This window comes from Rhinopithecus roxellana, chromosome 11, assembly GCF_007565055.1.
Source record: "Rhinopithecus roxellana isolate Shanxi Qingling chromosome 11, ASM756505v1, whole genome shotgun sequence".
Taxonomy (NCBI): Eukaryota; Metazoa; Chordata; class Mammalia; order Primates; family Cercopithecidae; genus Rhinopithecus; species Rhinopithecus roxellana.
Window position 1 is genome coordinate 136,264,880 of NC_044559.1, and position 13,804 is coordinate 136,278,683.

General features: G+C 50.5%; 1 protein-coding gene across 1 annotated transcript in view; it reads right to left on the reverse strand.

Moving 5' to 3' along the window:
• Window positions 1-13,371, reverse strand: part of TSPAN15 (tetraspanin 15) — a 55,308-nt gene extending 41,937 nt beyond the window's left edge. The window contains exon 1 of the mRNA XM_010362822.2: window positions 13,146-13,371. Coding sequence (XP_010361124.1) covers window positions 13,146-13,241 — 96 coding nt within the window. The 5' untranslated portion in view covers window positions 13,242-13,371. The remainder of the gene's footprint in view (window positions 1-13,145) is intronic.
• Between the last annotated feature and the right edge of the window lie 433 nt (window positions 13,372-13,804).

The following is a 13,804-nucleotide window of genomic DNA, read 5'->3' on the forward strand; positions in this document are numbered from 1 at the left end:
GCCTCCTCTTCTGTCCATCTCAAATCTCCCTCTGCCCTTCTCTTATAAAGGCACTTGACACTGGATTTAGGGCACACCCAGGTCATCTAAGATGATTTCATTTCAAGATTTTGAACTGAATTATATCTGCAAAAACCTTTTTTCCAAATAAGGTTACATTCACAGGTTCTAGGACCTAAACATACATACCTTCATATGTTTTTTTTTTTTTTTTTTTTTTTTTTTTTTTTTTTTTTTTTTTTTTTGAGATGGAGTCTTGCTCTGATGCCCAGCTGGAGTGCAGTAGCGCCATCTCGGCTCACTGCAACCTCCACCTCCCAGGTTCAAGCAATTATACTGTCTCATCCTCCCAAGTAACAGGGATTACAGGTATGTGCCACTATGCCTGGCCAATTTTTGCATTTTTAGTAGAGACGGGGCTTCACCATGTTGGCCAGGCTGGGCTCTAACTCCTGACCTCTAGTGATCCACCCGCCTCAGCCTCCCAAAGTGCTGGGATTACAGGTGTGAGCCACTGCACCCAGCCAAGAACATACCTTTTTGATGAGGCCACGACTCAACCCACAACAGAGCTCACCCATCAGAGTGAGAAATCAAGGCCTCATCCTTCTGCTAACTGACCCCTAGCTTACCACCATGACCCCAAGCAATGTCCTCTCCCCTGTCTGGCCCTCTTTCACCATCTGTGAAGTGGGGATAGATCACCGCCTGCCACACCTCTCCTATGGGGTCACTGACCTGGAGATCACAGCCAGCTTTCCAACACGATAATCCTGCATCGGGACTTCTCAAACTCGATATCATTTAAGGAGGAAAAATTATCACTGGCCACCCCACAAGTTTCTGAATCCCTGACTCATAAAACTCAAGCCTGATTCTATGGAAACTTATTCGAGTTACAAAGGTAACCACACAGAAACCTTGCCTTTAGAGCACATAAAAGAATGTTTTGAAGGTAACCAAAAGGAAAGCAAAATTCTACAACTCACAGATTCCTCTTCCTCCCACAACATACATCCTGGTTCCCTGCAGGAGAAGCCAGCTCTCATAGTCTCCCACATTCCCAGGCTGGTGGTCTCCACATACCTCCACCAACCCTTCCTCACCCACATGGGGCCCTACTGACTCCCCCTACTCTTCTCCCAAACCCCTGGCTAGAGTGTTCTCTTTCTTTCTGGGCCTCTCCCAACTGTGTTTGCTAACTTTCCCCAGCTCAGAGAACCTGTCCAGATTGCAAGAGAGGTCAGAAGAAGGTCTCAAATCACTCAGGATTCACCTACAGAGAAAGGCGTCCTGGAAATCGCCAGTACCATCGGAATTCCCTTACAGATACCACCCTGAGCTGTGGTTTCGCCTCCAGCTGCAGATTAGAATCACCCAGGGAAGTTTAAAAATTATAGGTAGGGCCGGGCGCGGTGGCTCATGCCTGTAATTCCAGCACTTTGGGAGGCCGAGGCAGGTGGATCACGAGGTCAGAAGATCAAGATCATCCTGGCTAACATGGTGAAACCCCGTCCATACTAAAAATACAAAAAATTAGCTGGTTGTGGTGGCGGGTGACTGTAGTCCCAAGCTACTCGGGAGGCTGAGGCAGGAGAATGGCGTAAACGTGGGAGGCAGAGTTTGCAGTGAGATAAGATCACGCCGCTGAACTCCAGCCTGGGCGACACAGCGAGACTCCATCTCAAAAATAAAATTAAATTAAAAAATAAAAATAAATAAAAATATTACAGATAAAGCTGGGTGTGTTGGCTCATGCCCATAATTCCAGCACTATGGGAGGCGGAAGCAGGTGGATCACTTGAGACCAGGAGTTCAAGACTAGTCTGAGCAACATGGTGAGACCCTGTTTCTACAAAAAAAAACACAAAACTTTAAAATTAGCCAGGTATGGTGGCACATGCCTGTGGTTGTAGCTACTCAGGAGGCTGAGGTGAGAGGATCACTTGAGCCCAGGAGGTCAAGGCTGCTGTGAGTCATGATTGCACCACTTGCTCTGGGTGACAGAGCAAGACCCAAGACCCTGTCATTACAATTATAATTTTTTTTTTTAATTACAGGTGCCTGGGCCTAGCCCAGACCCACTGAATCAGAAGCTCTGGTGATGGGGGGCGGGGTGGGGGTGGACATGTGTCCTTGTGAAATCCTCCCAGGGTAGGAGGCCTTGAGCCATGAAGTCGCGGTCCACTGGCCAAGAAGGTACTGTCTTTTGACTCTGGGAAGTGACCTAGTCTCAGAATCCTGTGCAGTCTCGGCAGCCGACACCCCACCCTACTGCACCCAGGAGATGGTCCCAATCTGCCACAGGGTGGGCCAGAGGCTGGCCTCAGCCCACCACCAGCATCTGGCACATGGTGAGTACCCAGAAATGAACACCCTGACCCCAAGCACCCCCACAGTCTCCCCACACTGCACCCAGCACAGCTGGAGAGGCTGGCATGGCCAACCCTCTGGTAGGAGATGGGAAACAGCCTGGGGGGGTGGGGGGTGCTGGGTCACTCACATAAGGTCACAGGCAACATCCTAAGAGGGACTTCCAGCAGCCCCAGGAGTCGGGGGTTCTTGCTCTCCCAGGAAGGAAGGGGGAGGGCTCTGAGGAGGGAAAAACAAGCCCGTCTGGGCCAAGGCTGTTTTCCTTCCACCCTCCAGGGAAACATTTGCTTCCCTGCAGGCCCAGATGCAAAATGTCTTGTCGAGAAAGTCCCTTTTGGAAAAAATTAAAACCCAACAGGCACCTTTCCCACAGTGAAACAGTTCTTGTCTCAGGAACAGATGCAAATGATGGTTCTCACACAAGTTACTTCCACGCTCAGGCCTCAGTCTCCTCCTCTGTAAAATGGGACAGGGCACACGGGGTCATTCTGAGAATGCAGAGAGATGACGCAGAGTGTGGCGAGACACGCTGCAGATGGCGTCTCCTCCCAGCATCTGCATGAACGGTTACCCAGCCAGATGCCCACTCAGAGCTCTGTGGGCACTGCCTCATCCAAGCCTCACCCCTGTGGGCAGCACAACAGCTATCCCCTCCCAGCAGACAAGAAAACCAAGGCACAGAGAGTGTTCCATGACTTGTCACATGGACATTCTCCTCACCCGCCAACCAAGAAGTGCTCATCCTCCTCAGCTCTGCTTGGCCTCCAGGCCTGGTCTTCCCAGAGGGCATTTCTGACCTCAACACTCAGGCCCAAGAAACATTCTGTAGCCTGCCCTCCCTCTCCCAAGACTCATCTCCACTCCTCTCTGCGAGGCCTCCCTGCCCAGTGAAGCCCTCAGAGTCCTCCCAAGGACTCCTCTGTAAAACAGGACAAGAGCCCCTGTCCTGCCCAGCTCAAGGGTCACTCTGAGAATCCAAAGAGATGAAGCAAAATGTGGCAGTCAGGCCACCACAGTCAGGCAGCACAGCTCAGACTGGCCCTTGATGGAACCAGCTTCTCCAGCTAGTTGGTCTGACCCTTTGGGCATGTATGTGGTCTTTTCCAGGGACTGGGCCCTTCCCACCCCTTAGTTCCTGGGTTACCATGGCACACCACCAGAGGCAGAGATGACTGCCATCTCCTTCACAGGCCGACCCTCTAGCTGGGGAAGGTGATACCGTAAGTCTATGGTGTCTCTTCCTCACCTCCAGCGGCTCAGGGGCCTAACTTGGAGCTAAACAGCTCATGCTGACTGAGAGCTAGGACCTCTCAGAGCCTCGCAGGACACTCCTCAGACAGCCTGCCTGGCCCTGCGTGCCGTGGTGGCCCAGTGCCTCTGACAGTGTGCCATGGTAGCCAAGAAACTAAAGGGTGGGAGGGGCCCAGCCTCTAGAAAAGACCACATGCACACCCAAGGGGTCACACCATCTGACTGGAGGAGCTGCTTCCATAGCTATCTGTTCTAGGCAGGCTGAGTACCCCTAGGGGCAAAGGAGCCTCCTCTGGCAAGACAGATTCCAGAGGTTCTCATCTCATCTCATCTCATCTCATCCCATCTCCCCAGCTACCCCTGGGCAATGCAAGGTTCCCAGGTGACTCTCCCTCCCTCCGTGGGCAGGGGGCCTTAGAGTTTCCTTCCCTCCGTGGGCGGGGGGCCCTAGAGTCTCCCTCCCTCCATGGGCGGGGCGCCCTAGAGTCTCCCTCCCTCCGTGGGCGCCAGGCCCTAGAATAGACCCTGTGCTTTCGGACCTCTCATCTCACAGGATCCTCCCCATCGCCCTCTGGGGTACTCACAGAGGGGGCATCTCAGAGGCTCAGAGAGCTGGTCCTTTACCCAGTGTCACACAGAATAGCCAACACCTGATCTAGGTCTCTGGATGGCAAGACCACAGGGCCTGACAATGAAACCCTGCTTCTCAGTCACTTGAACCCCAAACTCTTCACACAACCAGGCCCCTGCCACCCTCTCCACCCACAGCGCGGCCCTTCCTGGGCTTCCTCATCTGCTGCAGCTATGCTTGCGACCTGCCTCAGGGACTCTGCACTCATGGCTCCCTCTGCCTGGGATGCTCTGGACAAGTCTTTATGGCTGTCCAGAGTCTTTATTCTCTGGACAAGTCTTTATTCTCTATTTGAGCTTCAGCTGAAATGTCAGCTCCTCATAAAGGCTTTCCCTGACCACATCATCGAAAATAGAAACGCCCATCCCTCCCCACTTGCTTCCTAATTTTCTCCTTAGCACCTATCCCAAGTGATATTTATTTACTGCTCTGTCTGTCTTCCAAGGCCTGGACTAAGCCTGCCTTGTTCATAGTTGTTTCCCACACCTATCACAGTATCACAGCGCCTGGCACGCAGTAGGCATCAAATAACTATTTGTTGACTTAATGAACAAACAAACCAACCAGAGAGCACGGCTAGTTAAGACTGAATGCTCCTGCCTTCCAACAAGAAGTCGAGTCAAACCCATTCGCATCTAAAAGTTCTCTCTGGGAAAGCTTGTTTTTTTGTTTGTTTTGTTTGTTTGTTTGTCTGTTTTGTTTTTTACCCCCACAAAGTTTTCTGACCAGACTTACCCAGAAAACATCTTTCCCCTGTGGGGAGCCAGTTGGTTCAGAAGTTTCATTATCAGCCCCTTATCAGGTTGACCGTGAGCCCCACCCCAGGGTGGCATTGTGAATCACCTGGGAAGAAAGGGCTCCGGGCAGGAGGGCAGGTGGTTATTCCTGCTTCTCCAGGAACCAACCCAAAGGCAGCAAGGTTCAGTCCTATGACACAAAGCAATTCCCCTATTAAAGTGGGGAAGGAGACCATGTACAAAGTCGAGGCTAAGAGCGAAGGACATTTCTCAGGGCCTTAGTTTGCTCATCTATAAAATGAAGGTGTTGGAAGGTTCTCCAAACCCCTGGCAGGGTTGCAGGCCTGATTCTCTGGATATTAAAGGCTCTGTGGCCAGACTGGGGGAGGGGAGGACCTCTCTGTGCCCGAGGCCTGAGCCCAGTCTGATGCTGTGAGATCATCTCTGATGGCCCATTAGGCACGGCTGGCCACTTCTCCAATATGAAGGCTGCTCCACTTTCAGCTTCACTATTTGAGTTTCACTATTTGGATTGCTTATCTAGAGCCAGAAAATGAACTTTGCTCGACAAATCAAACACAACAAGAAAAATTATTAAAGAAATAAAATGTCTACATATATGTACAAGATGTCCAGATGGAGGTTTACCGACACGTAACAGTGGTTGAATCCCAGTGGTAGAATCAGAGGGGACTTTTGTTGTTTTCATTGTACTTTCCTGAATGGCTTAGTTTTTTAAGCTATGAACATGTATTATTTCCACAAAAACAATAAAGCTCTTCTCGAAAGTAAAAATCTTGTCCTGCTGCACTCCAGCCTGGGCGACAGAGCGAGACTCCATCTTAAAAAAAAAAAAAAAAAAAAAAAATCTCCTCCTGGAAACTGTCTCCAGAGAAGTGCTTTCTTTTCGGCCTGGCTTCACCTAGCGCTTCACTGGGAGGCCAGGGACGTGGCCTCTTTCAGAAAGGTTATCTTCCACCCTCACCCTGACAACAGGGAGGAACATACACGGCGCCTGGAAAGGTCATGAGGGCCCAAGGAAGAAACTGGAGTCAGGCAACCTGGGTCTGGTCTTGGCCTGTCACTAACTTGCCATGGGCTTTCAAGCAACTCACTTCTCCTCAGGCCTCTGATTTCTCCTCGGTAAATTTAAAAGGCTGCACTAGAGGTGTCTTTAACAGCCCTTCTCATTCTTAGCCTATGGCTCTTGAGCAGCAAAGCCAGAGACGAAGGCAGGAAAAGAACAGCTAATCCGTGAGTAGTTGATGGAGTGTTCGTCATGTGCCAGGCACCGCTCTAAGCTCTTCAGATGTATTAACCCACTTAATCTTCTCAGCAACTCTCAGGTAGGTACATAATATCCATTTAGAGAGGTGCATGGAAGTTATGCTTAGGCCACTTAAACTTTAAGTCTCAGAGCTGGGATTTGAACCCAGGCAACATGGTACAGAATCCACACTCTTAACCATTAAACTATAAGAAATGTAAGAAATCACAGGCCAAGCTCTGATAAGCAGGTTCATCCTTGGAGAAGGCCCAGAAAGAGTTTCTATTGCCTCTGGCGTTCACTGCCTCCATGACCTATCCACCCTCAGCTCCTCCCTACTTGCCCCCAACTCCCACCAAGTCCTTTTCTTCCTGATTAGTCAACACTCCCCAGCCATGACACCTATACCCACTTGAAAGTCCTACCCTGTTATCAAGGAAATAGGCTTGGTGCTCTATGGGGAGCCCATAGCACCATGATTAGCCCTGCCCACTTTGCAAAGTCAAGGCCTCAGCAGACCTGACCACTGCGGGTTACACCCCCAGCCAGGCCTCTGCCCCACGCTGGATCCTCGCCTTGTAGGTGTAAGTGGGACTCAGTCACCATCATGCAACAAGCCTCCCCTGAGCACCTACTGTGTGTGCAGGCCCCAGGGCCAGCATTCAGAGGAGGATATGGATGAGCTACAATCCTGACCTCCGGGAGCCCACAGTCCAGCAAGGAAAAGCAGTCCTGTAAGCGGATCTCTAAGATACCCCGTGGGCAGTGCTAAAATTAGAGGTGTGTCCCCAACAGGCTGAGGGTGCATGTGTCAGAATGATTCACCCTGTATGGTGGGAAGAGAAGGCTCTAAGTGCCTCTGTGTGAGCTCATTTTTCCTGCAGACATCTCCATGACTTACTGGAAGGGCGAAGGAGCACTGGCCTGAGGATGCAGAGACCTGGGGTATATGCCAGCTCTGCCAAGTGAGCCTCAAACACACCTTTTTGCAGCCCCACAGTTCCCTGCTGAAAACAAGAAGGCCCTGAGTGTGGGACAGATAACCATAAGTGGTTTAGGGGCATATTCATAGGGACTTACAGACTGAGCTTTCCTCGTTCGATGCCCTTTCAACCCCTCCGATTGCATCAAGGAGTGGGTCTCAGTTTGGGTGCTAGTCTGTCTTTAAGCCCCTCAAGCACTTGCCAACCTACCTTTTGAACAGAGAGGGTGGGCATCAGGGTCACAGCCTTCAGCACCCACGACATCTAGCTAGGATTTAGTATCATTGTTTTGGTTTCCCTGTACTATATTTACTTTAAAACTTTACCTGCTGTTTATGATGAGGGTGTCTTGGTTTCTCATTCATAATACTAATATAAAACCTCTTTTTAAATATAAATTTAAAGGCGTGTATATTCAGGGCAACTTGAATCTATGTGCCTGGAAAATAAAAAATATATAATTAAAAAAAGGGAAAAAAAGAAAAAGAAATTTAAGTTTAAAAAGTAAGTTTAGGCTGGACGCAGTGGCTCACGCCTATAATCCCAGCACTTTGGGAGGCCCAGGCCGGTGGATCATTTGAGGTCAGGAGTTTGAGACAGTCTGGTCAACATGGTGGGACCTCATCTCTATCAAAAATACAAAAATTAGCCCAGCGTGTTAGTAGGTGCCTGTAGTCCCAGCTACTCGGGAGGCTGAAGCAGCAGAATCGCTTGAGCCTGGAAGGCAGAGGCTGCAGTGAGCCAAGATCACACCACTATACTCCAGTCTAGGTGAAAGAGTGAGGCTCTGTCTCAAAAAAAAAAAAAAGTAAATTTAAATAAACATATTAAGTAAATAATATTACAATTGGTATCACCTCTATATAGGACAATTTAATAACATCAAAATGTTAAATGCACATACAAAAATAGGCAAAGCTATTCTATACTGCTAGATAATCCAGTGGTGATCACCCTTAAAGGTAAGAGATAGTGCCTAGAAGAGGGCTTGAGGGGTATCTGGCTTCTGCTGTCCATTCTGCTGGTTGACCTGGGGGCTCACTGTACAGGTGTGTTCACTTTGTGAAAACTTATCAAGCTATATACACTGATGACAGGCGTGTGTCTGCATGTATAACATATATTCACATATCCCTTAACTCAACAACCCCACGCCTAGAAATTACTCCGCAGACATATACACCCATGCAAAATGACACATTCAGAGATACTCACTGTGTCACTGTTCTCAGTAAAAAAAAAAAGAGAGAGAGAGAGAAAGAAAGAAAGAAAGAAAGAAGAAAGGAAGGGAGGAAGGAAGGAAGGAAGGAAGGAAGGAGGGAGGGAGGGAGGGAGAAAAGGAAGGAAGGAAGGAAGGAAGGAAGGAAGGAAGGAAGGAAGGAAGGAAGGAAGGAAGGAAGGAAGGAAGGAAGGAAGGAAGGAGAAAGAATGAACGAACATTGGAAACAACCTAAGAGTCCCCCAGCTGGGGACTATTAAATAAATGTGGCATAGATTCCACTCTAGTGGTACATAGTTTTGTGTATAGTGTGCTACCTTATTTTAAATATACATATGTTTGGCCTAGGACATCCTTTGACTAGGATAGCTCAGAAAAGAGTGACAGGAAGCTGGTAACAAAGGCCCCCTCTGGACTGGGCAGGCCAGGAGAGAGGAGTAGGAGGGGAGGCTTTTCACTAACCACTACCCTTTTCTTTTCTTTTTTTTTTTTTTTTGAGACGGAGTCTCGCTCTGTTGCCAGGCTGGAGTGCAGTGGCGCTATCTAGGCTCACTGTAAAACTGCCACCTCCCGGGTTCAAGCGATTCTCCGCCTCAGCCTCAAGCTGTAACTGAAACTACAGGCACACGTCATCACACCAGCTAATTTTTGTATTTTTAGTAAAGATGGGGTTCCGCCATGTTGGCCAGGATGGTCTCGATCTCTCAACCTCATGATTCACCTGCCTCGGCCTCCCAAAGTGCTGGGATTACACCTCGCCCAGTCTTACCCTTTTCTACTCCTGAATTTTGTACCAAGCCCATGCATGCATTTCCATCAATAGTAATTTATTTTTTATTTTTTATTTTTTTGCAAGAGTCTCATGCAGGCTGAAGTGCAGTGGCACAATCTCAAGTCATTTCAACCTCCATCTCCTGAGCTCAGGTGATCCTCCCACCTCAGCCTCCCAAGTAGCTGTGACTACAGGTGCATGCCACCACGCCCAGCTAATTTTTTTATTTTTAGTAGAGACAGGGTTTCACCATGTTACCCAGGCTGGTCTCGAACTCCCAGGCTCAAGCAATCTGCCCATCTTGGCCTTCCAAAGTGCTAGGATTACAGGCATCAGCCACAACGCTTGGCCAATAGTAATTTTTTTTTTTTTTTAGACCGAGTCTTGCGCTGTCTCCCAACTGCAGTGCCGTGGCATGATGTCAGCTCACTGCAACCTCCACCTCCTGGGTTCAAGCAATTCTCATGCTTCAGCCTCCCGAGTAACTGGGATTACAGGCACACGCCACCACGTCTGGCTAATTTTTGTATTTTTAGTACAGATGGGGTTTCACCATGTTGGCCAGGCTGGTCTCAAACTCCAGACCTCAAGTGATCCTCCCGCCTCAGTCTCCCAAAATGCTGAGATTACAAGTGTGAGCCACTGGGCCCAGCCCCAGTAGTAATTTTTAAAGTAAGCAAAAAGTCTTACAGAAGGTACAAGCCTGTCATAAAACTTATGAACCCTCTAGACCTAAAAACAGATGCAAATTGTTAGCACTTTGTACTTATAAAGCAAGTAACCCTTCCCTCAACCCCAGAGATGAACCCAGAGATAATGGGCTTTCCTGTAAATGGTTTCCAAATAACAGTAAACCTGGTCCAGGACAAATTACTTAACTCACACTGGGCCCTGCCCTACAGTCAAACTCTGGCACCTGGAGCTGCCCTGGCAGAGCTGACAGGTGGCTGAGTTCTTGGCATGGGTGTGGAGATTTTAAACAGAAATACTTCTCCGGATGGGAGTTAAGGATTAGTAAGGCAACCTCAGTCCGCAGAGGAGGGAGTCCAAGTTCTGAGAACCGCCCTGCCCAAGAGAAGCAAGGCAAGGGTCATTGAGTGGGCTTCTCTGGGAGCTGCAAAGGACAGCGACAGAGTAAAGCCTTAAAAATTAGAGTTCTGGCCGGGCGCGGTGGCTCAAGCCTGTAATCCCAGCACTTTGGGAGGCCGAGACGGGCGGATCACGAGGTCAGGAGATCGAGACCATCCTGGCTAACACGGTGAAACCCCGTCTCTACTAGCCGGGCGAGGTGGCGGGCGCCTGTAGTCCCAGCTACTCGGGAGGCTGAGGCAGGAGAATGGCGTAAACCCGGGAGGCGGAGCTTGCAGTGAGCTGAGATCTGGCCACTGCACTCCAGTCCGGGCGACAGAGCGAGACTCCGCCTCAAAAAAAAAAAAAAAAAAAAAAATTAGAGTTCTGGGGCCGGGCGCGGTGGCTCACACCTGTAATCCCAGCACTTTGGGAGGCTGAGGTGGGCGGATCACGAGGTCAGGAGATCGAGACCATCCTGGCTAACACGGTGAAAGCCCATCTCAACTAAAAAAAAACAAAAAAAATCAGCTGGGCATGGTGGCGAGCGCCTGTGGTCCCAGTTACCCGGGAAGCTGAGGCAGGAGAAGGGCGTCAACCCGGGAGGCGGCGGAGCTTGCAGTGAGGCAAGACTGCACCACTGCACTCCAGCCTGGGCGAGACAGCGAGACTCCGTCTCAAAAAAAAAAAAACAATTAGAGTTCGGTTTTATTTAACTGCATGATGTATGTTTGTACTGCACTTGTTTTGCTCATATGTCACTCTTTCCCCATATTGCTAATCCTAAAATAATTCGGTGAGGTGCAGGGCAGAGATTCACTTATTCATTTTACAGATGAGAAAATGGAAGTGTGAGGAGGTAGAGAGACTGGTTAGTAATTATACATCTGGGGAAGGGGTGAAGCCCGAAATACAACTCCCATCTTCCTACCTCCCTACCCATCAACCTTGGGCTCTCCTCTTTCAATTCTGATCTACAGAGAGAAGGGCTCACAGGCCAGACAAGGGGCAGGCACAGAAATCCTAGGGATGTAAAGGACTTATGAGACCATCTAGGGCAGCAGTTTTCAATACTGACTGCACACTAGAATTACCTTAATTCTGGTAAGTAATTTACTAGAATTAAGCTTAAGTAAATTTAAATAAATACCTATGCCAGGGCACAAGAGTCTGTAGATTTTGATGCAACCACTGATTTCTAGCTCAAATCACCCGCACTCCCATCCCACATATGACCTTCTGTCTCCCTGGAGCTTCCTTCCACCAACAGGTCCTTGCTCCACCCTCCGGCCCCAAACATACTGCTCATCTCTCTTCCACATTACCTAGAGTCAGAGAATTGGATTGGAAACTGGCCTCAGACTAGTTTTCTAGATGGAAAAGTCAACGAACAGTTCTGAGCCCCAAAACAGGGAAGTGACTTGTCTAAGATATCCATAAGTCAGTAACAGAGCTGAATCTGGATTTCCGATTACTAGGCAAGGCCCCACCCACAAAGGGGTCACAGGCAAAGCCAGTCCTGATGGCAAATTCAGCAGCTCCTGCTAGCAGAAGAGACCCAGCAAGGGGCTAAGGAGGACAACAGGGGAGAGTGTGTGTGTTTGGTGGGAATGGGGTGTCAGTAACTACCCTGGGGTCCCTGGGCAAGTCTGCTCTCGGGGCATACTGGAGGCAGGGAGTGATCCTGGAGTGACAGGGGCAGAGCTGGCCTATAGGAAGATATCCTCATCTCTAGACCAGGGCCCAGCCTAATCTCAGACGCCCTTACAGAAACCCAGTATTTTGGGGCAGCTTACACCACAGGTGTCCAGATTCCCTGCGCATGATAGTAATCATGTCTCACACTTCTTGAGCTCTTCGCTAGGCACCGTACCCGGCCTATTTCATTTAATCTCCGCGAGCATCCTACAAGTTGAAAATAATTACTGTGTCCATTTACAGATGAGGAAACCATGGCCGAGAAGGATTAAGTAACCTCCCTAAGATCACTCAGCAAGTGCTCATTTCAGAAACGCACAAACTAAAATTGGAACAATACAGAGATTAGCAATGTTTTAAATAAAAATTAAAATATAAAATAAAAGACCACTGGGAGCGACGGAATTCAAAGCTTGGTTCATGTCTAACCCCTACCATCCTGTCCCCTAACAAGGCAGAGGAGGAGGTGAAGCCCAGCGACAGCGGAAACTGAGCACCTAGGAGTGCAGGAGACGTCGTCTGATGGAATCTCCTCGCCACGCAGGAGGCACGCGCATCCACCAAAGAGGAAACCAAGACGCAGCGGGGAAGCGTCTTGCTCAGGGGCATCTGCAAGTAACTAGCAGGGACCAGCCCCGGAATCCAGGTCTCCCAACCCCGACTGCAAAGCCTAACTACTTAAGCTCCACAGGCCGATGCAGAGGCAAAGTCAGTCCTACCGGGTAGGCGTGGTGGGTGCGGCCAGCGCGGTCACCTCGGCCTAGCCAGTCGGCCAGCGGACGCACAGCGGGCATACCGCCCATCGGGTGCACACAGGTGAGCCAGGTCGGCATGTCTAGCAGCTCCTGCTAGCAGAAGAGACCCAGCAAGGGGCTAAGGAGGACAACAGGGGAGAGTGTGTGTGTTTGGTGGGATATAGCATGGTCGGCAACCAGCTATAACACTCCCGAAAGGGCGGCTGAAAATTCAGGCTGAGTTCTGGCCGCCAGAATTTTCCGGTTCCTGAGTAGAAAGACAAGGAGTCCGCGCGCGCTCCCCTGCGCACTCCCTGGAGCGGTTAAGCCTGGACCCAACCCAGGGCTAGTGAGGCGGCGGTCGGAGTGTGGTCCCCACCCCCCATCCCGGGGCCCTACTGGGGTCACTCACCCAGAACACGGTGGAGTAGATGGTAAGTGAAAACTTGAGCCAGAGGTAAGAGAAGCGCGCGCAGTAGCGCACCTGCTCCGAGTCCCCGCGCGGCATTCTGGGCGCTCCCCGTGCGGGTTACGGGGGCTCCGGGGCTCTCCGGCTCGGTCTCTCAGCCAGCGCTCGAGGCCCCACCTGCGGCTGCCGGGCTACGAGCCCCGCCACCGGCGTTCCCTCCCGGACTGACACTGGCGCGCGGCAATCACAGCCCCAGCCGGGAAGCCTGCCAGCCCTGGCGGCCAATGGGAGGCCGCGGCGGCCCAGCCTCTGGGAAGGGGCGGGCCAGGGCGGGGCTGCTGCCCTGGGCCCTAGAGGGGACCAAGAAGGGATGGGACGGGGAGACGGTCTTGCAAATAGCTCGAGTGCAACTCTGGCAACGCCTGTGCTAATGCAGGGGGGCGTGGGAGAGTGTGACCCAGACTCTAGGGAGAGAGCGAGCGTGCCCAATCGGGGTACGTAGAAATGCAAACTTTCCTTTGTTGTCAAGAGGGAAAACTATGGGAAAAGGGCAGGAATTAATCGCCCAGGTGTTGAAAGTGCAAATGAGTGTGCCAAACGTGAATGGAATAAGGAAGTGGAGTTGCTTGGCCTCAGGGAGGCGGAGTACGGCATCTTGGAAT